The sequence below is a fragment of the Choloepus didactylus genome, chromosome 10, assembly GCF_015220235.1.
Source record: "Choloepus didactylus isolate mChoDid1 chromosome 10, mChoDid1.pri, whole genome shotgun sequence".
NCBI lineage: Eukaryota > Metazoa > Chordata > Mammalia > Pilosa > Megalonychidae > Choloepus > Choloepus didactylus.
In genome coordinates, this window is record NC_051316.1 from 91,655,736 (window position 1) to 91,678,564 (window position 22,829).

The 22,829-nt window shown below is 40.1% G+C and overlaps 1 protein-coding gene and 1 pseudogene across 18 annotated transcripts in view; one reads left to right on the top strand and one right to left on the bottom strand.

Annotated features, from left to right (window-relative positions):
• Positions 1-11,821, top strand: part of FNBP1 (formin binding protein 1) — a 184,656-nt gene extending 172,835 nt beyond the window's left edge. For 9 of the 18 annotated variants that reach the window (XM_037798144.1, XM_037798154.1, XM_037798149.1 and 6 more), the window contains 4 exons: positions 1,033-1,165; positions 2,425-2,546; positions 2,881-3,017; positions 4,739-8,021. In XM_037798144.1, coding sequence (XP_037654072.1) covers positions 1,033-1,165; positions 2,425-2,546; positions 2,881-3,017; positions 4,739-4,917 — 571 coding nt within the window. In that variant the 3' untranslated portion in view covers positions 4,918-8,021. Of the gene's footprint in view, positions 1-1,032; positions 1,166-2,424; positions 2,547-2,877; positions 3,018-4,738; positions 8,022-8,698 lie in introns of those variants that run through there. The other 9 variants (XM_037798143.1, XM_037798147.1, XM_037798150.1 and 6 more) reach the window with 2 other exon arrangements.
• A 1,575-nt stretch (positions 11,822-13,396) lies between these two features.
• On the bottom strand, positions 13,397-13,978 carry LOC119505372 (annotated as a pseudogene).
• Positions 13,979-22,829: the final 8,851 nt, after the last annotated feature.

Here is a 22,829-nt window from a genome sequence, read left to right on the forward strand (position 1 = left end):
TTGGAAAGTTTTACATGCTATGGAGGGAAGAGACGAGCAAGGTAAAGGGCTGGGCGCCCAGGCGGAGCCAGAGCTCCCGTGGAGAGTTGGTCTTGGGGGGAGCCAGGGAAGGTAGGCAGCGTGCATGGGCTCCGGTGCCTGCAGGCGAGTAGAGGGGTGGTGAGCATGAGTGGACATTCTCTTCTGTTATGCCTCTATTTTCAGTTAAACTCAGTTAAACTATTTCCCATGACTCCTATATTTTGGTTTGCTGGTCTTGTGTTGTGTCATTGGTTTGGATGTTCTTTTGCCAAAGCTCATTAAAGTTCTCTCCTTACCCCCAGCAAAGAGTCATTTGCTCCAATCTTTGAATAATTTTAATCCTGCGTAAACTAAGATTAAAGTTAGTACAGCTTTTTTGGCCCAGAGACAGCCTACACACCTGCCTGCAGCTCTTCTCTAAGATTCCTCACTCAGGCTACCGCGGGCCGGCTTTGCAGATGCGATTTCAGGAAGGGCGTGGAGTCTTGCAATTTAGAACTTTCAGGCGCTGTGGCCACCTATCGTGGGTACTAGCTATGGATCCACTTTCCTTCCTAATTGCTGAAGTGGTACAATTTCCAAAGCAATTAACTGTGTTTCTTCACAAGGTAAACTGCAGCCCACAAGACCTAAGGTGCCATTTGTAGCTTTGGTTTGCCTGAAGAATGTGCCCATGGAAATATTTGGGTTTTGTTTGTTTTTATTGTTGCTTAGGGCACAGGGAGGGGCAGGATCAATTTATGTTTCTCACTTGCTAGAGACAAAAGGGAGACACCAATCAGAAAAGGCAACAGAAATTTAAAAAAACAGTCTCTGGATTATCCAGATTTTGGTAGCAGAATACTTACAGAGAACTTGGAGAATGAAAGCTGGCCCCAATATTCCCTTCAAAACCACACTCAGATATAATCTTCCCACACTCCCATTCACTTGATTTTCAAAGTGATAGGAGAATATAATTGACTGACAGCAATAAACCTTTTACCATGTTCTGCTCCTTCTTTTTTCCAGAGAAGCCATAACGAAAATGAAAGATGTCTACCTAAAGAATCCTCAAATGGGAGACCCAGCTAGTTTGGATCACAAATTAATAGAAGTTGGCCAAAATATAGAAAAATTGCGACAAGAGACCCAGAAATTTGAGGTATGAAGAAGCTGTTGTTGAAAAGCTTTATTGGGGCTTGGGGGAAGGGGACGAAAAAGAAATGGGTGTCTTTAAGTATGTCAACATTTCTTTGGGAGAGATGCAGCTTGGAATGTCGGGTTGTTTCATGAGTTATGATAAAAGGAAAAATGTACTGTCATCCATTGAATGTTCTGCTTTTCAGTATATCCCATTTTAACTGTATTCCCTAAAAGTAACACTGTTTTAAGTTGTATTTATATACAGTGTTGTTAATTTAAGCATTTCACTTAACTTTGTTCTGTCTCATCTCATGGTAATAATGGATATAATCAGGAATATACAATCACCCATCATCTCAGTGACTCAAAAATGGAATTTAGAAAATCAAATTGCAATATGTTATTGTTCTTCCAGAGGACCCATTTTCAAAAGGTTATGTATGTGAAAATTAGTAACACACACATGAGAAATGAGTAGGAATTGCAAATAACTTAAATGTTTTAAGGGGAAGGAGGAACACTCAAGCTGTGGACCAAAAGCCTCTTTTTCAAACACCCACCCAAATTTAAAGACTTACATAGCATGGAAAAATGAATTAGTAACTACTATACCAATTAGAATTGATTATTTCTAGCAAAGAAGGGTCAGAGACAGCTTTTTCCATTCTCTTTAGAATCTACCAGTCATTATTATTTGTTCTTTTCGACTCTAGAAATGTCCTTTTCTGATCATTTTTACTTCTTTGCCTTCCTTATGCTATTTCAAATGTTGCCGAAGATGATTTTATCTACTTTGATTTCCTATGTACGAGTTTCTTCTCCATTAAAAAAAAAAAAATGTGTACACCTAAAAAAAAGAAAGTATGGCTTTCAAATTGAGTCACTGCATAAGTGCACAAGCAGTGCCCCCGTGTTCCCAGTGTGATCTCATGATTGTACGATTTTTGGAACCAGAAGGGACTAGAAGTGACTTGTCCAAGATCATCCAGCTGCTTAGAAACCCAAGAGTATAACAGAATCCAGTGTTCTTTCTACCAAATTCTGGACAATTGCATAAATATAAATTTGCTTCTTCTCCAGCTTTGGGTGAACTTTAAACCATTACCTTTCAGTACATGTGCACAGTCAAGTGCAAATAAATTGGAGATTCTGCCCCATAAAAGCCTTTTCATATCAGTTTAAATGACCAACAAGCAGGCTCTGAGTTTGGGACATTGGCTTTGTGGTCTGGTTCTCCGATGAGTTCAGGCCAGAGGCTGTCATTGCTTTTGCTTCCAGGCCTGGCTGGCTGAGGTTGAAGGCAGGCTCCCAGTGCGAGGTGAACAGGCCCGTCGGCAGAGTGGATTGTATGATACCCAAAACCCACCATCAGTCACTAACTGTGCACAAGACCGAGAAAGGTACAGTATCTGTATGGTACCATTTGTTTTGTTAGCCTGCTTTCTAGCAAAGGAGCAATTTTGCTTTGTATTTATTTCTAACTTCTGGAATCTGTAAATGAGCATATGCCACTAGTTAGATACTAAAATGTCTATTTTGATTGACTTTTAAGTTTTTTCTTGGTACAAATTTAGAACTTAAAATGGGAATAGTGATCTAGGCATGTGGTACAATTTAAGACGGTCTTAATTACAACACTTGGGCCTGCAAACACCTAGTGGTTGCATGGACTGAATTTGCAACCTCACTGGAGTCAGTCGCTATAGTTGCTGTGTGTTTTTCTTTCTTGAGCAGCCCGGATGGCAGTTACACAGAGGAGCAGAGTCAGGAGAGTGAGGTGAAGGTGCTAGCCACAGATTTCGACGATGAATTTGATGACGAGGAACCCCTTCCTGCCATAGGGACTTGTAAAGCTCTCTACACGTTTGAAGGTAGCTCTTCATGTCCTCTGGATTTCCTGTTTTTTTAATAAACTGTATCTGAGTCACTCTTCTCTTTCTGTGATCAGAACCTTCTTATGAAGCATTCCACAACTTTATTCTTTTGTTCTACTCATAGTATTATTATCATCATCACCATCCATGTTATTATTATTATTGGGTTGGTGGCTGCATGTTTTGAGATAAGGTGCATGCATTTTAACAGCTTTCAATGAGCTCATCTATAGCAGATAGTATTTCATCTATTTGTTCAATATTCATGGAGCACCTGTCTTAAAAAGGACCCCGAATGGATGGGATGAGGTGTATGGTATAGCACCTGCCCTGAGGGAAATAAAGCAGATACACATATTGGAGAGGGCAGCTTGTATCATTTACCAGAGGAGGAGCATAGAGTGAGGGGGAGTCATGGGGGAATCAGATGACTTCCTTAAGAGGGTTTAGAGAACGCGCTGTGCTGCTGTGTTTTCAGAGGGCCGGGCATTGCCAATCATAGAGGTGAGGAAACCATGGGCCTCACTGTGGCTGGAGCTTAGATCCCTTAGGTGGTAACAGTGAAACATAAGACCAGAAAGTGGGATGTGCCAGTGGGGCAAGGGGTGCTTGGGTTAGAGAAGCATTTGGATTTTATTTGATAGTGGGGAGCTGTGCAAGTATTTGAGCAGACGGTTGATATGATCAGAGCTGTAGCTTAGGTTTATTGTCATCAATTAGAAAACATGGATAATGGTCAGAAAGACTAGCCTAGTGTTTCCTAAACGAATGAATCTTGAAACAATATCCTGCAGAATGTTAATAAGGCTGCTGTGAAAAAAAGCAATTGGAGCTCAAATAAGTTTGGGAAGCCCTGGAATAAATTAATTTTAGAGATTTCTTTACTACAGGCCTTCTCAGAGCCTTTAATAGACTAAATGTTTGTTGTAACAAAACAGGAAAGAGAAGTACCAGATAAAATGTTCCCCGTTTTACTTTATGTCCAAACCTTCCCCCACCCCACAGTACTCCTATAACAGTTCCCTAAACAATTTGTCTTTCAGAACACTCTTGGGGCCCTAAGTAAGTTACAGGCACAAGAGATGCTGCAGTTGACAAACTGGTTGGACTCAGGACTGATAGGAAATTGGGAACAAGGACAGGAGGAAATCAAAGATGATTACCAAAGTTACATTTCTGGAAGAATGGAGATGTGCGGTGAAATAGGAAATTAGGAAGATCTAATTTGGGAGGAAAACAGTGAGTCCAGATTCACCCATGTTGAGTTTCAGGGGCCAGGACAACATCAAGGTGGAAATGTGCTGCAGGCAGTAGGAAAATGGGACCTTACCCGTGAAAAAGGCCCATAACTGGAGAAAGAGATGCGGAGTTACTGTTTAAAAAGCTATAACTGAAGCACGGGAGTGGTTTTACCTCAAGAGAGGGATCTGAGAGAGAGTGAAAACACTAGAGCAGAGGGAAGTACCTGCCATTTGGGAAGGGAGAAATTAGACAAGGATCCTTAGAAAGGCAGGATGTGAGGACATGAAAGTTTCTGGGTGGAAGTTTTGGGGTAGTTGGTGAGAGATCAGTGGTGGTAACTGCATCCAACACATCAAAGGAGGATGGATTTTGTACGGTCTCGTCTTTTACTGTACTTGTTTCCATTGCATAGGTCCTTGTCTGCTCTCTACCTGGATTTAGTAGGAAACCTAAAATGCTCTGATATTTTTTTTCAGGTCAGAATGAAGGAACCATTTCAGTGGCTGAAGGAGAAACACTGTATGTTATAGAGGAAGACAAAGGGGATGGGTGGACCCGCATTCGGAGAAATGAAGATGAAGAGGGTTATGTCCCCACTTCATACGTCGAAGTCTGTTTGGACAAAAATGCCAAAGGTGCTAAGACTTATATTTAATATCACTTAAAAAAAACTTTTAAAAAAATTGGAATTGTTTGCCCTCACAACTGTGACTGTTACAGGCAGTTCTTCAAAAGACTGGATGGAGAGCACCACAGCCCATGCTTTCATGCAGCCACGCAGTGGACTTTTAAACCTTGTATACCTGAATTTCCTTGGCTAGTTTCACTTGCTGAGATGATGTTTTATATGGAAAGCTGACAACTGTCAATTTAAAACTGTGTCATTTGAAATCTGATAAGCATTCCTTCTTTTGGCAGCATCTTTAGATAACGATGACAAAAAAAAAAGTTGCCTTCTAGCTTTAAATCAATATTTCTGAATTAAAAAGTCCACAGACATCACGGAGATGCAGAAGACATCAGCTCTCTTATTTATACCTAGTGTCCACCATAAATTGAACTACAGTAGAATGTTACATTTTATAACTTAATAAATTGAACTCTGCTAGTTTATTAAATCTTACAATTATTCACTTTAGAAGAAATCATAAAATAAAATCTCCCCTGTTGAGTAAAGAAGTAAATCAGAAAATCCTGTCATTGGTACTAAAAATGTGTAGTGTTTTTACTTAGTTTATCTTGATTATTCTATTATGTCTTTATGATCCCAAGCAGCCAATTGAACTCTGGAACAAAGTCTGGTCAATTCACCAGTGGATTTTTACATATGATACCACTGATCTTACTTGCCAAATTGATACAGTTGATCAGAAGTGTTAATGCTGTTTAGATGAGCTTACATAAAAACAGTGCATGTCTACGCCTCAATTCTCATTTATTTTCTGACACTTGGTTCGTTTCTGCTGGAAGTTTTGTGGCAAGTGGAGCGCTAGCAGCTCACACTCCCCCAGGTGGAGCTATAAATAGAAGGCAGCGCAGGGGCAACTGCTTCCACACAGAGGTAGATCTCAGCTCATGGCTTTTCAAAGGGGGGGGGGGGGGGTGCGTAGTTGATGGTATCTAAGGGTTTCAATTTACTGGGAATTGTTTTAAGCAGCAGACATAATGTTCATTTTAGAAAATTATATGATTAACTTTAGCCAGAATAAAATAAAATTCCTCACTCTCTTTTAAGAAATCTGGGCCACATAGGAATTTGCATTTTTAAACTGGCACTGAAGGAGGAGGATAGATAATGAAATTGGTTGCATGTGCAGACAGGTGCCATGCACAGTGTTAATTGTGCCCAGTGATGGGAATCTGACCTGGATTACAGCAAACCAGCTGTAAATGGGTCAGAATGAAGGCGTTGGGTTGAGAGTTTTCTTTTTGTTTGACTTGGGAAATTATTTATTCATGTCCTTCTAACTTTTAAATAGGAAAATTATCTTCTTGCCTCTACATTATGGGCTCGTTTTGTAAGCTCAAGTCAATTTACAGCTGATTTTTAAAGCAACAGCTGCACATCAGGGGACTAGAAACAGGTTGTGTTGGGTGGTCTATGTTTGAAGATTCTAGCAGAGTTAGCTTAAATGTCACAAGGGCTACCAAAATGGAATTTTGTGACCTTTACTTAATGACAGTATGATTAAAAATATATATATGGAGAGAAATTGTCAGGAAATTATAAATATGGTACACAGAGGTCCTGTGTGTACTTCCATAGTTTCCCCCAATGGATACAGATTACAAAATTATAATATAAAATCAAATCCAGTAAATTGATGTTGACCAGCCTGATTTTTAAAATATATGTTAATTGTGTAATTAAAATTTATTTTAAAAGATTACTGACATAATATCAATATGGCCATTCAACCTGACCCCAGATCTTTTCTGGGAAATTGTTTCAGTTCTCCATTTTTTAGGATTGCAGCAAGAAAACGAGCTGGCCCTTAAACCACAGGGATTTGTTTTAACAAGCAGTAGGCAGTTACCAAGCTTTAGGCATGGTAACCTAGCGAATGGGGGACCCAAGATATTAAAATCTGATTAAAATCTTCCTATCTGATGACAAACTCATTTCCAAACAGTTACTACTAAACACTTGAAAGGTCTAAAATGGAGCAAGACAGCATTGACCTTTTTAAAAGCCTGCCTTGAAGTTGTTTCATATTTTTTTCTTTAGAGTTGTGCAAATTTGATTTAGAAAATAACAGATGGTTGCATGGGATGGGGGGGATGGTTTGGCACATACGTTATGATCATTATTTTAAGTTGTAGGCATCAGCACCTATAACAGGTGAATAGATGTGATATTCACTAAACAGTTGCATTTTGTAGTTCCAGTTCCTCTAGTCAATGAGTGAAGTATTGTAAAAAGTACTGTAACAATTCCCCAAATATCAGGAATTTCCATTTCCACTCAAATTATGCTTTGTTTTCTTCCAGCAATTCTCTGTTAAAATAAAAGAAGCAAAGCCTCAACTTGTTGATAAAGTTTCCTTCCTTTATTTTAGAGCTACACTTGCAGGTTTATAATGTATATGTAGAAGCCATTCCTCCCTGCCTTGTTAATAAATCTATCAAACCTCACCCCAAAGAACACTTGCCTTAAGCCCTCCTATCCACATGGCCTTGCCCAAGCAAGGCTGCTGCTTTCTGAAGCCCATCACTCAGAGCAGTTGTTTTATTTTTAATAATGCCAGTGCACTTTGTGTGTGTGTGGTGTCTGAGATGTGATTATTTAAAAATTGCCAAAATATTTAGACTAACTTTCCACTGGTCAGCTGGATTGTGACTTTCTTCTGTGGTTTTGTTTTTATTTTTTAAATTGCTTTTTTTCTGTTAAATATTTCCATAATTCCCCCACAGAATATATTTGTATATACTGCAATTTAAAAGCTAAAAGGATTACTTGAATTCATTGTTTTAACATTTTACTCTTTTATCTGTTTGTTTTATTGGCTATTTTGCTGCTTAATGACGTTTTTGTTTTTATAACTGCTGGGGAAGCCACAAGGACTGTTACTCCTAGCTAGGTTCCCTGCTGGCTGCTCCACACTTGACTTTATTTAGACACTTGGTTCTGAGTAAGTTTTGTCTGAATACGGCCAATGTGATTGTTTCTTTCTATTCTTATTCTAAAAGAAAAGAGTCTGTCTTGCATCTGTTAGTTGTACCCTTGCATCTGCCTAATAAACGTTATATTTTTCTCATTGTTGTGTATTTTAAATGATTTTTCACCTTTCCAAGAAAATTATTCTATATAATATGAATATTTAATCCTTTCATCTTTAGTAATGGGAAATTTTCTAGCCAAATGCTTTTTTAAAATTCTGCCTTTGTTTTTCCTTGTAAATGATGACATCTTCCTTGTTCTCACCCTGTGTGTACTTGAGGGCTTGACAAGTCTGTTTCTCTTGTTTCTTTTCTCCCTCCTCAAGATGAAGAACTTTCACTGTTTATTGCTCAATAAGCGCTAAGTGATAAGTTTTCCTTTTCACTAAAGATTTTATATTTACTGTTTAAAGAATTAGGGGAATCGGGCCTTTATTTTTCTGGCATTGTTCTGGGAATCTGATCACATCTCTCTCTTTCTCTCTAAAATATATGTATCGGGAAGATTAGTTGGGGTGGATGGCTTCACCAGTCTTCTACGGGGGCTTCTCTTAGCCCTGAAGGAAAGACTAGCTCACTATTGGGATAAAACAGCGAAAGTTCCTTGTCTCAGAGCATGCTCTAAAAGCCCGTCCTCCTACCTTTCCCTCCTTCTCCTTCCCTCCTCACCCTTCCCCCAGGGCGGCCATTTGCATGGAAGAGCAAAATGCCCGCCACCAGCCTGCTGCCTTCTTCTCTAACAGAAAGTTTTTCTTCTCTTTCTTTTTGTGTTGTAGATCCCTAGAGGTGGTGCGCACAGCGAGCCTCGGGGTGAGCCTGCCCAGGAGAAACCGTCCGGTCTGCTTGTCTCCATAGGCCTCAGACATGCCCGTGTGCACAGGCTCTGGGTCTGGTCTGGAGCATAGCATTTGAAATCTCAACCTGAAATGACATCCCACGCCGTTCAGCTGCTTGCCTTTTTATTTCTTTTCTTTTTAGAGCATGCAACTCGTGGCTCAGCTAGCCTCATGGCCCAGTCTGGCCATCCTTTTGGGGACCAGTCTTACTGAGGGGCTTGTTTCCCATGCAGCCCCTCACCTCCCTCCCCACTCTGCCAAGGGCCACAGACAACTAGACAGCGCTCCCATCTTTCACTTGCTCCTTGGCTCTCAGCCCACCCGGTGTTCAGTCTGACCTGTCCAGATTTCACACTGTGCCTTTTGTGAAAACTTTACCACTGGTTTCCTGGAGAGACTCACAGAATCTGGGTAAGGAGGGTCAGACATACAGCCGGTAGACTGAGCACCCTAACTCCATTTATGTATTCCCATATTGTTTACATTAGAAAATACTTCATCTTTTCCAAAGTCCATTAAATGTCCAGTGGTCCTTTTCTGATTACGGACTCTCATCTTAGTAAACATTGGCTCTTTAGACACTTCCCCACCTGTTCCCCGCCCCTGCTTCTGGGGGTGTTGGGCTTGTGTGCATGCACACACACATTTTTGTTTGGAGCCGTCTTCAGGGGTCCAGAAGGGCCCAAACCGGAAGTCAAATTCCAGCTCGTGTGCCAGCCCTGCTGTCTTGCCTGTCAGCCTTTCATAAGGTCAAGGAATGTTCCAGTCCATCTAATTCCTGTCATTTCCCCATTAATGAGAACTGCAGATCATGGTGCTTTGTGAACAAGTATCTCACCTCTGTACTAGCTCACTGCAAAGTGAAAATTCCTCTCCTTTCCATGAATTCCAAGATTTGCATCTTAGAATTTTAGCACTTTCAGCACCAAAGACTGTTAGAAGTCTCTCATAGTCCTCCAAGTGATCCCGTGGCTGCACCTTCTGCATTTCATGTGCTCTTCAAGCCACCCTGAATTACTGGAGTTTGCTTTTGACTAAAGTTCCTTTCCCTTACGGATCTTTGAGGAAAAACTAAGGTCATGTAGCCTGTGGCCATTTGCACCTTAGAGCAGTGTCTCTCTTACCTGGTACAGAAAGTCAAGAGAAATAATTGGCCTTGAGCATCTGTGAATGACATCATCTTCAGAAGCCAAAGGATGAAATAGGGCATTTTTATTCTTTTGTTTGGCTTTGGCAACTAGGTGGTCACCTTGAGCATTCCAACTCATCACTATTTATGAAACTAAGACAAGGAATTCTTATAGAAGTCAAAGGGACAGGACTGAAAAGACAGGTCCTAAAGGTTAGGTCCATCTTTGTTCAGTGGTTCATTGCGTGTTTGGAAATTAGAAAAATTAATTCCTCTCAGCAAACCAGGTTGACCACACACCACACTTCAGGAGCAGCTCAGTCAACCCTCAGCGACTAGAAACCACAAGCAAGTAAATGCCAAGGGTAGGCAGTTGAAGAGGAAATGGCTTCAGGTTTGAAAAAGAGAACTAGCATGAGCCTCCTCTCACTCTTCCTTCCTCAGAACTGAGGCTGAGTCCAGGGGACTGAAAACTCTACCTGCTGGCAAGCCTCTCCAGTTGTGGGAGCCCCAGGACTGCTACATAAGCCACAGGCTTCCATTCCCTACAGATCATGACCCAGTTGTAGTGCATTGGACAGTCAGCTGGTTTGGCAGATGAAACTGAGGCCAGGATGCTAAAGGGTGAGAAGAGTCAGGAACTCACCTCTGACTCGGCAAACCAACAGGTGCATAGTTAATATGGTCCCAGCAGCTCCAAGGAGGGCTCCTCTGTCAGCAGGGGTCCAGGTGTCTCTGGGACATTCTGAACATCACTCAGTCATGCTGACCACTCTCTACTCCACAAGGATGCTATATGATTTTTTAAAAATCTCTTTTTACAGCCTCAGTAATGCATGTGCATTGCATCTTTCATATCATGGGTCTGGATAGATTAATTTCTTGCAACATAAGGAAAAGAGTATAAGCTGCAGTAACTTGGTCTTTTAACATCTGTTAAATCCAATATAGAATATGCTTGAATCCCCCTGTATCCCCTGCACCTTTTTTTTCCCCTTTTGTATCACTTGGGTCCACAAAAGAATGGAAAATGAATGATTTAAGTGCTTAACTGGTGTTTGCTTCTTCACCAGTCTGTGTGGCTCTGTGGAAAGAGCAATGCTATACCAGCAGGGCTTATTAAAAAGGAGATGAGTTGTAATATGATGATAGTTGACATATATCATTTACTCTGGGAATCCTACTGTGAATTCATTTATATATATTCACAAATCGTAGAAATGTGGGGTTTCCGCGTCCTCATCTGCTGCCTGTTGTTTCTCCAGTGCTAGGATATTGTTGTCTTGTAAAAATGACTAATTTTAAAAGAGCCTGCCCTGAAAATAACTTAAAAACAAAGGGAAAAAGAGGAACTTATCATTTACTCAGTTTTTCTTTTTAAGGATGGGAAAAAAATTAAAAGGCAGAGAAAGCTGCAATGGGATTTTCCTTTGAGTTTTTATCAGTCTCGTCTTGGAGCGTTTAGGTTGTTATGCACAGTCTAAATAAGCCTGTAGCTCGCCTCACCAGCAGTAGCACAAAGGCGTCCAATGCCTTTTTGGTAACATCTACAATTACAGAAGTTTACTGAACATGAAAAGTTATGTTAATGCTGAGTATTTTTCCAGAAATGTTGGTTTCATTCTTCTTACTGGCTCTGCCTCCTGTGCTTATATCATCAAAAAACTTCTTTTAAAATAAAGATCCAAAATCCTATTCTAACATGATATTGAGCACCTTTAAATTTTATTGTGTGTATTGCACTGATTGTAAACTTTGGAGGCAGTTCAGTGTTTTGACGGTCCATTGCTATTGTAAAGGTCCTGGAATTGCCCGTTTGTCTCTGAAGATGGAATTCAACCAAATAAAGTGCTTCCTTTGGAAGGCTTATGTTGACCTTATAACTATATGTTAATCCTCTAAATGTTAATAAAAGTATAACTTCTAGCATACTATCCTGGGACTGTTTTGTTTCACGGAGAGGTGGCCCTAGTCACAGAAGCAATCTGGGGTTGTCAGAAGGCTACAGGACTGGGAGGGTCTGCACCCTTACTAATTTATTGTGTAAACCCAGGACAGGCCATGTGGCCATCACTCAGTCAGACCTAGATAACTCTAAATACTATCTCCATCCCTACCCCCTTGGGGGGAAACATGGTCAGTCATTGGAGATGTGAGATTCAGGATGAAATCAGTCCAGAGCCGAGAGAGAGAGAGAGAGAGAGAGAGAGAGAGTGTGTGTGTGTGTGTGTGTGTATGCACACATGCATGTTCCTCATTAGGAATTTTTTTCCATGAAAATTTTTTTTTTCTGATACTATAAAAGGTATTTATTCACTATACAAAGAACATGCCCCATATAAAATGTTCATGTAAATCACTAAAAAGTATAATCTGGTGAACATTTTCTCAATTACAGAACATACTAAATCAGTTGGGATAACGGCTCTGTCTGCCTCAAAATAGTAATTTTAGCACCCAAAGAGTCTCCTTTATATCTAACGCAAGGTTTGATACTTATTTTGGGATTACTTCCTAATATGTGTTTGAAGAGGCAGTTAACAATTTAATATAACTCTGGTATATTACAGTCACTGCACAATAAATCAGTTTATTACAGATTAAAATAAATCATTTTTCATTATCTGTATTAATGGGATGCAAACAGAAATACTGGATACCTAAAAATGGCAGATACCCACAAAATTACTTATCTTTGATAGTATATATTGGGTTTTATAATTACATTAGGATATGACTGGTGTAAAATAATTGTTACGAGTACACCTCAAACAAAACAATGAGGTGGTGCTGTAATGATTCACTAGATTGTGCTCTCAGTAGACATTTATTAAGTGAATTATATCTGTTTCTCTGTCCCCAATTATCCGGTAAAACGTTTTGCTCAACAGTAAGGGTGCAATAAATGTTTGCTGAATATACTGACTAGGTAAGAGGTGAGAAAGAGATGACCCTCTTAGCTGGATATCAAGAATCATATTTGGAATTTACCTGGGAAAGAGGAAGATGTAAGCTGCATGTGGTGTGCAATAAACAAACTCAGATGCCAACAAAGCAAACAATTAAGCAGAAAACACTGGCACCAGAATAAACATAGGCAAGGTTTGCTAATAATAGCAAAACTGGAACTGACTTTAGAAGACAACCAAAGAGAAAGTTTATATTGGATCATATCTTTTCCCACCAATTCAGTTTGAGACAGACCAATAGAAGCACCATAAGAGACTACAGCTGTCTTCCTTGACATTCAGACATCCTAGTTTTCAATCATTTATGATGGACCTATTACCCATGAGTCAATATAACCTATTCATATTTAGGGATTAGTTTCCACAAGTACAAAGTTGAACGTCCTTTCATTTGTCCTAAAATGCTTACTTTCAAACTTGAAGGGACTTCAATTATTCTGTGTAGTTTTCGGTAACATTCTTTTTATCTTTTCAGACTTAGAGTCAAAATATTTGTACAGCATTCAAACTGCAGCACCTTCCACTCACCCTTTGGTCGCTTGAGCTGCACTTCTTGGGTCTTCTTCCACTTTGTCAGCTCTTTCCTGAAATGTAGTAAGCAGAACTGTACTGGGTATTCCAGCTGCCGTTTGGTCTGTCATTGTCGGAATAGCTTCTGCTATACTGTGGTCTTCTAGTCTGTCTACTGTTTGTTTCTAGGACTATAAGATCTTCTAGAGTTGTAATCAAAAGACCGACTTCTTAATCTCTTTCCATAACTTCGGCTTCTAGAATGTCTCTATCTGTCATATCATCATAGACAGAAGAACTGTATACATTCCTTCCTTCCTTGGCTTTCATTTGATTTGGTGTCTTCCCACCCCCCTGTGCAAACTGGATGTCAATTTGACATCCACAAATCCATTTTCTGTCCAAATTATGTAACTCATCTTCAGCATCATGAACATTCTTAAATTGAACATAAGCCAATCCTCTTGGACAAGTGTAGAAATCAAGTGGAACATACACATCAACCATAGGACCATAACGATCAAATTCACGACGTAAATCTTCAGACCTGGTGTTGTCGGCCACGTTCCTCGAGAACAGAGACATGTACGGGGGCTGTAGCTAGTGGGACATGGCGGTGGTGTAGTCTTGTCCATGGGAACTAACAGGCTCAACAAACTGTCTGCAGCTCCTCAGTCAGTAGGAATTTAAGAATTGTGTTTTGAGATCAGCTTCCTTATAAATATTGGATTTAAATTATAAATATAAATGCTTTTGTTCAGTTCTATTATGTGCTTGATAGTATTTGCTATCGGTTGTCATAATCCTTGTCTTCAAGGAGCTTCCAACTTTAGAGAAAAGACAAGTCAGCGAAGGCATAGTTAACTCACATGCTGAGATCACTGGATGTCTAATGCTGGATTCCAAAGTTTCTATGAGATTGGGTCATCAAGGGTTATGAGCACAGGGCATCTTAAATGTATTAAGAACTGAGGCTTATTTAGGGAAAATTGTTCTAGAATATTTTTCTATGAAAATTTACCTGGCTGCTACTCCAGCTTTCCAGGGATCCTATAGGAGGAATGAAATTGGAGTCTGTCTGAGTTTAATTGACAGTCTGGTGCACAGGTGCTCAAACCATACTCTTGAGTAGCTTGGCTGGAATCACTTTTGTGAAGTTGCAGGTACCTCTGAGCTGTTTCAAGACAACTTAAAGGTTGGGACTTTGTGTCTGGCTTTCGTTGGATGGCTATAGTGGGAGGCTATGTTTTCATATCCAGCTTTAAAGTTTCACCCCAGCCTCTTGCAGGCGATATTGTTTTGTGCCTACACTTCTCTGTTTTTTAAGGTTCTTTAGAGCTGTTTTAGGAAAGCAGTTGATCCAAGAGTGAAATATTACCTGTTACACCAGGTGTGGGCAGGACACCCCTGCTAATGCAAATTGTCAATTGACTTGCTGGGGAAGGGAGGGGTGAGGTCATCAAAAGAGGAAACACCAAATGATAGCCAGACTACATTGCCGCCTCAGCCTCCTCCCATGAAATGATGCCATTAGGTTTTTTTGTTTTTGTTTTTTTTTTTTTAATCATCATTTTATTGAGATATATTCACATACCACGCAGTCATACAAAACAAATTGTACTTTCGATTGTTTACAGTACCATTACATAGTTGTACATTCATCACCTAAATCAATCCCTGACACCTTCATTAGCACACACACAAAAATAACAAGAATAATAATTAGAGTGAAAAAGAGCAATTGAAGTAAAAAAGAACACTGGGTACCTTTGTCTGTTTGTTTCCTTCCCCTACTTTTCTACACATCCATCCATAAACTAGACAAAGTGGAGTTTGGTCCTTATGGCTTTCCCAATCCCACTGTCACCCCTCATAAGCTACATTTTTATACAACTGTCTTCGAGATTCATGGGTTCTGGGTTGTAGTTTAATAGTTTCAGGTATCCACCACCAGCTACCCCAATTCTTTAGAACCTAAAAAAGGTTGTCTAAAGTGTGCGTAAGAGTGCCCACCAGAGTGATCTCTCGGCTCGTTCTGGAATCTCTCTGCCACTGAAGCTTATTTCATTTCCTTTCACATCCCCCTTTTGGTCAAGAAGATGTTCTCCATCCCACGATGCCGGGTCTACATTCCTCTCCGGGAGTCATATTCCACGTTGCCAGGGAGATTCACTCCCCTGGGTGTCTGGTCCCACGTAGGGGGGAGGGCAGTGATTTCACCTTTCAAGTTGGCTTAGCTAGAGAGAGAGGGCCACATCTGAGCAACAAAGAGGCATTCAGGAGGAGACTCTTAGGCACAAATATAGGGAGGCCTAGCCTCTCCTTTGCAGCAACCGTCTTCCCAAGGGTAAAACTTATGGTAGAGGGCTCAACCCATCAAACCACCAGTCCCCTATGTCTGTGGTCATGTTAGCAACCATGGAGGTGGGGTAGGCGAATACCCCTGCATTCTCCACAGGCTCCTCAAGGGGGCACTACATCTTTTTTTTTTTCCTTGTTTGTCTTTTTTCTTTTTTTTTTTTTTTTAACTTTCCCTTCTTTTTTAAATCAACTGTATGAAAAAAAAGTTAAAAAGAAAACAAACATACAATAAAAGAACATTTCAAAGAGACCATAACAAGGGAGTAAGAAAAAGACAACTAACCTAAGATAACTGCTTAACTTCCAACATGTTCCTGCTTTACCCCAAGAAAGTTACATAATATAGCAACATTTCAGTGAACTTGTTCCTACTACATCCATCAGAAATTAACAGACCATAGTCATTTCTGGGCATCCCCAGAACGTTAAATAGCTTATCTGTTCTTCTTGGATTATTGTTCCCCCTTCCTTAATTGCTCTCTACTGCTAGTTCCCCTACATTCTACATTATAAACCATTTGTTTTACATTTTTCAAAGTTCACATTAGTGGTAGCATATAATATTTCTCTTTTTGTGCCTGGCTTATTTCGCTCAGCATTATGTCTTCAAGGTTCATCAATGTTCTCATATGTTTCACGAGATCGTTCCTTCTTACTGACGCGTAGTATTCCATCGTGTGTATATACCACATTTTATTTATCCACTCATCTGTTGAAGGACATTTGGGTTGTTTCCATCTCTTGGCAATTGTGAATAATGCTGCTATGAACATTGGCGTGCAGATATCTGTTCGTGTCACTGCTTTCCGATCTTCCGGGTATATACCGAGAAGTGCAATCGCTGGATCGAATGGTAGCTCTATATCTAGTTTTCTAAGGAACTGCCAGACTGACTTCCAGAGTGGCTGAACCATTATACAGTCCCACCAACAATGAATAAGAGTTCCAATTTCTCCACATCCTCTCCAGCATTTGTAGTTTCCTGTTTGTTTAATGGCAGCCATTCTAACCGGTGTTAGATGGTATCTCGTTGTGGTCTTAATTTGCATCTCTCTAATAGCTAGTGAAGCTGAACATTTTTTCATGTGTTTCTTGGCCATTTGTATTTCCTCTTCAGACAACTGTCTTTTCATATCTTTTGCCCATTTTATAATTGGGCTGTCTGTACTATTGTCATTGAGTTGTAGGATTTCTTTGTATATGCAAGATATCAGTCTTTTGTCAGATACATGGTTTCCAAAAATTTTTTCCCATTGAGTTGGCTGCCTCTTTACCTTTTTGAGAAATTCCTTTGAGGTGCAGAAACTTCTAAGCTTGAGGAGTTCCCATTTATCTATTTTCTCTTTTGTTGCTTGTGCTTTGGGTGTAAAGTCTAGGAAGTGGCCGCCTAATACAAGGTCTTGAAGATGTTTTCCTACATTATCTTCTAGGAGTTTTATGGTACTTTCTTTTATATTGAGATCTGTGGTCCATTTTGAGTTAATTTTTGTGTAGGGGGTGAGGTAGGGGTCCTCTTTCATTCTTTTGGATATGGATATCCAACTCTCCCAGCCCCATTTGTTGAAAAGACCATTATGGCTCAGTTCGGTGACTTTGGGGGCCTTATCAAAGATGAGTCGGCCATAGATCTGAGGGTCTATCTCTGAATTCTCAATTCGATTCCATTGATCTATATGTCTATCTTTGTGCCAGTACCATGCTGTTTTGGCAACTGTGGCTTTATAATAAGCTTCAAAGTCAGGGAGTGTAAGTCCTCCCACTTCGTTCTTCTTTTTTAGAGTGTCTTTAGCAATTCGAGCATCTTCCCTTTCCAAATAAATTTGATAACTAGCTTTTCCAAGTCTGCAAAGTAGGTTGTTGGAATTTTGATTGGGATTGCATTGAATCTGTAGATGAGTTTGGGTAGAATTGACATCTTAATGACATTTAGCCTTCCTATCCATGAACATGGAATATTTTTCCATCTTTTAAGGTCCCCTTCTATTTCTTTTAGTAGAGTTATGTAGTTTTCTTTGTATAGGTCTTTTACATCTTTGGTTAAGTTTATTCCTAGGTACTTGATTTTTTTAGTTGCTATTGAAAATGGTATCTTTTTCTTGAGTGTCACTTCAGTTTGTTCATTTCTAGCATATAGAAACATTACTGACTTATGTGCATTAATCTTGTATCCCGCTACTTTGCTAAATTTGTTTATTAGCTCTAGTAGGTGTATCATCGATTTCTCAGGGTTTTCTAGATATAAGATCATATCGTCTGCAAACAATGACAGTTTTACTTCTTCTTTTCCAATTTGGATGCCTTTTATTTCTTTGTCTTGCCGGATTGCCCTGGCTAGCACTTCCAGCACAATGTTGAATAACAGTGGTGACAGCGGGCATCCTTGTCTTGTTCCTGATCTTAGAGGGAAGGCTTTCAATCTCTCACCATTGAGTACTATGCTGGCTGTGGGTTTTTCATATATGCTCTTTATCATGTTGAGGAAGTTTCCTTCAATTCCTACCTTTTGAAGTGTTTTTATCAAAAAGGGATGTTGTATTTTGTCAAATGCTTTTTCAGCATCTATTGAGATGATCAATTGATTTTTCCCTTTCGAGTTTTTAATGTGTTGTAATACATTGATTGTTTTTCTTATGTTGAACCATCCTTGCATGCCTGGAATGAACCCCACTTGGTCATGGTGTATGATTTTTTTAATGCGTCTTTGGATTCGATTTGCAAGTATTTTGTTGAGGATTTTTGCATCTATATTCATTAGGGAGATTGGCCAGTAGTTTTCCTTTTTTGTAGCATCTTTGCCTGGTTTTGGTATTAGATTGATGTTAGCTTCATAAAATGAGTTAGGTAGTGTTCCATTTTTTTCAATGTTTTGAAAGAGTTTGAGTAAGATTGGTGTCAGTTCTTTCTGGAAAGTTTGGTAGAATTCCCCTGTGAAGCCATCTGGCCCTGGGCATTTATTTGTGGGAAGATTTTTGATGACTGATTGGATCTCTTTGCTTGTGATGGGTTGGTTGAGGTCTTCTATTTCTTCTCTGATCAGTCTAGGTTGTTCATATGTTTCCAGGAAATTGTCCATTTCTTCTACATTATCCAGTTTGTTGCCATACAGTTGTTCATAGTATCCTCTTATAATTTTTTTAATTTCTTCAGGATCTGCAGTTATGTCACCTTTTTCATTCATTATTTTGTTTATATGGGTCTTCTCTCTTTTTGATTTTGTCAGTCTAGCTAGGGGCTTGTCAATCTTGTTGATCTTCTCAAAGAACCAACTTTTGGTGATATTTATCCTCTCTATTGTTTTTTTGTTCTCTATGTCATTTATTTCTGCTTTAATCCTTGTTATTTCTTTTCTTCTACTTGGTTTAGGATTGGTTTGCTGTTCATTTTCTAGCTTCTTCAGTTGATCCATTAGTTCTTTGATTTTGGCTCTTTCTTCCTTTTTAATATATGCGTTTAGTGCTATAAATTTCCCCCTTAGCACTGCTTTTGCTGCATCCCATAGGTTTTGGTATGTTGTGTTCTCATTTTCATTCGTCTCTATATATTTAGCAATTTCTCTTGCTATTTCTTCTTTAACCCACTGATTGCTTAGGAGTGTGTTGTTTAACCTCCAGGTATTTGTGAATTTTCTAAGTCTCTGATGGTTATTGACTTCTAATTGTATTCCATTGTGGTCAGAGAATGTGCTTTGAATAATTTCAATCTTTTTAAATTTATTGAGGCTTGTTTTATGTCCCAGCATATGATCTATTCTGGAGAAAGTTCCGTGAGCACTAGAAAAGTATGTGTATCCTGTTGATTTGGGATGTAATGTCCTGTAGATGTCTGTTAAATCTAATTCATTTATCAGATTGTTTAGGTTTTCAATTTCCTTATTGGTCTTCTGTCTGGTTGATCTATCTATAGGAGAGAGTGATGTGTTGAAGTCTCCCACAATTATTGTGGAAACATCAATTGCTTCCTTTAGTTTTGCCAGTGTTTCTCTCATGTATTTTGTGGCACCTTGATTGGGTGCATAGACATTTATGATTGTTATTTCTTCTTGCTGAATTGCCCCTTTTATTAGTATGTAGTGGCCTTCTTTGTCTCTCAAAACATCCCTGCATTTGAAGTCTATTTTATCTGAGATTAATATTGCTACACCTGCTTTCTTTTGGCTGTAGCTTGCATGAAATATTTTTTTCCATCCTTTCACTTTCAGTTTCTTTGTGTCCCTGTGTCTAAGATGAGTCTCTTGTATGCAACATATTCATGGTTCATTTTTTTTGATCCATTCTGCGAATCTATATCTTTTAATTGGGGAGTTTAATCCATTTACATTCAACGTTAAAACCGTGAAGGCATTTCTTGAATCGGCCATCTTATCCTTTGGTTTATGTTTGCCATATTTTTCCCTCTGTCTATTAATATCCTTTATTGTACCCATACCGAATCTCTTTAGTACTGAACCTTTCTCCAAGTCTCTCTGTCCTGTCTTTGTTTCTCTGTCTGTAGGGCTCCCTTTAGTATCTCCAGTAGGGCAGGTCTCTTGTTAGCAAATTCTCTCAGCATTTCTTTGTCTGTGAAAAATTTAAGCTCTCCCTCAAATTTGAAGGAGAGCTTTGCTGGATAAAGTATTCTTGGCTGGAAATTCCTCTCACTCAGAATTTTAAATATATCGTGCCACTGCCTTCTTGCCTCCATGGTGGCTGCTGAGTAGTCACTACTTAGTCTTATGCTGTTTCCTTTGTATGTGGTGAATTGCTTTTCTCTTGCTGCTTTCAGAACTTGCTCCTTCTCTTCTATGTTTGACAGTGTGATCAGTATATGTCTCAGAGTGGGTTTTTTTGGATTTATTCTATTTGGAGTTCGCTGAGCATTTATGATTTGTGTATTTATGTTGTTTAGAAGATTTGGGAAGTTTTCCCCAACAATTTCTTTGAATACTCTTCCTAGACCTTTACCCTTTTCTTCCCCTTCTGGGACACCAATGAGTCTTATATTCGGACGTTTCATATTATCTATCATATCCCTGAGGTCCATTTCGATTTTTTCAATTTTTTTCCCCATTCTTTCTTTTATGCTTTCATTTTCCATTCTGTCATCTTCCAGGTCACTGATTCGTTGTTCAACTTCCTCTAGTCTTGTACTATGAGTGTCCAGAATCTTTTTAATTTGGTCAACAGTTTCTTTAATTTCCATAAGATCATCCATTTTTTTATTTAGTCTTGCAATGTCTTCTTTATGCTCTTCTAGGGTCTTCTTGATTTCCTTCATATCCCGTACTATGGTCTCATTGTTCATCTTTAGTTCTTTGAGTAGCTGGTTCTAGGTGCTGTGTCTCTTCTGGTCTTTTGATTTGGGTGCTTGGGCTTGGGTTATCCATATCAGTCTGGTTTTTTCATATGCTTTATAATTTTCTGTTGTTTTTGGCCTCAGTGGCATTTGCTGAACTTGATAGGGTTCTTTTAGGGTTTGTAGACCTATTGAAGTCCTTATCTCTAATTTATCAGATCTACAGCTTCGTGGAGTACACTTTCTCTAACTAATCAGCAGGTGGCGTCCACGAGCCACCTGTTCTCCACAAGCCAGTTCTCCCCTGCTTAGCCTTTTTGGTGAGTGGGGGAGTGAGTCTTGTGGGGCCCAATTGGTGTACCAAGCTTGCGTGTGTAGTTGGTGTTGCCTGCCCTGTATGTGGGGCGTGTTTCTGGGCAGTCGGGGAGGGGGGTGGCCCTAACAATCAAATCTCCCTGATGATCCTAGAGTTTTAAAGCTGCTGCAATAGTCTAATCCTTCAGTTCAGTCCTGCCACAGTTTGTCTCTGCCACTGACCCACAAGTCTTTGGTATTGGCGTATGGCTCCTGAGACTTGCAAGTGGGCCCCTCTTCCAGGCCGTGCACCCCGGGTCCTCGAGGGATGACTGTGCTATGTCACAGTTGAGTGCCGTACCCCCAGGGCAGTTCTGGGCTGCTGGGCTGTGTAGGGAGGCTCCCAGTCTGCTCAAATGAAGGCTGAATGGGGCTTTGTTAATTCACACTGCTCCACCTTCCCAGCTCTGGGACATTCAGCTGAGGTTGCAGGGAAGGCTAATGTCCACGCCCAGTTTTGTGGTGTGTGCCTGTTATTTGAAGCACTTCCGTCACACTGGGTTGTCTGGGGCAGCTCTGGGCTATGGGGCTGGCGATGGGCAGGAGTGTTTCCTGTCCACCAGGATGGTGGCTGTGAGCGGACACCCCCCTTTTCTTGGGAAGTTGTGTTGTTTAGTGAATTTTGTCAGCCACTGGATTATTGCCTTTTGTCTCAGAGCTCTCTTAGTTCTGCTCTTGACTTGATGTGCCCAAATTGCAATTCTTTGAAGCTTTCCGTATTGGGCTTCTTAGAGTAATTGTTTTAGAAAAAGAAAAAAGGATTTAAAAAAAAAAAAAAAAAAAAAAAAAGGGCCCTCCGCAGAGATCTAATGGGTTATTGAAATGCTAATAGACAAAGCAACCAGGGCCATTAAGGAAAGGTCCACAGGGCAGAGAGATCAGCTTTTCTTCAGGATTTGCATATGCGCCTCAAGGCCTGAGCTCCGCCCTTCCCCTTTCTGTGTTCACCAGAACTCCAAAAATCCTCTGCTTTTATTTTGGAGTTTTTCGTGTTGTTTTTTTTCTATGCCTGTCTCCTCTCTGCTGGGCTGGCTGCTCTCAGAGTCTCTGGTGTCTGGTCTCAGTCTATCTATGGTTGGAGTTTGAATCAGTAGAATGAGTTTCCGATAAGAGCAGCCACTGCAGTTCTCCCTTCTCCTTCCCGGAGCTGACAGCCCCTCCTCCCCCGGGACTGAGCCTGGCAGGGAGGGGCACGGGTCCCCTGGCCGCAAAAACTTACAGATTTCGCTGATCTCAGCAGTTCCATGTTTTCATGAGTGTTGTATGAAGTATGCCCAAAGACAGATTGCTCTGTGGTGTCCAGTCCACGCAGTTCCTGGCTTTTTACCTACTTTCCTGGAGGAGTAACTAAAACTTACAGCTCACCAGTCTGCCATCTTGCCCCACCTCCCGCCATTAGGTTTTAAGGAGAGACCTTCAGCAGCTCAGTGAAGACAGTTGCCCACAGTGCCTGGGGAGGGTAGGTCATGGAGGCCTA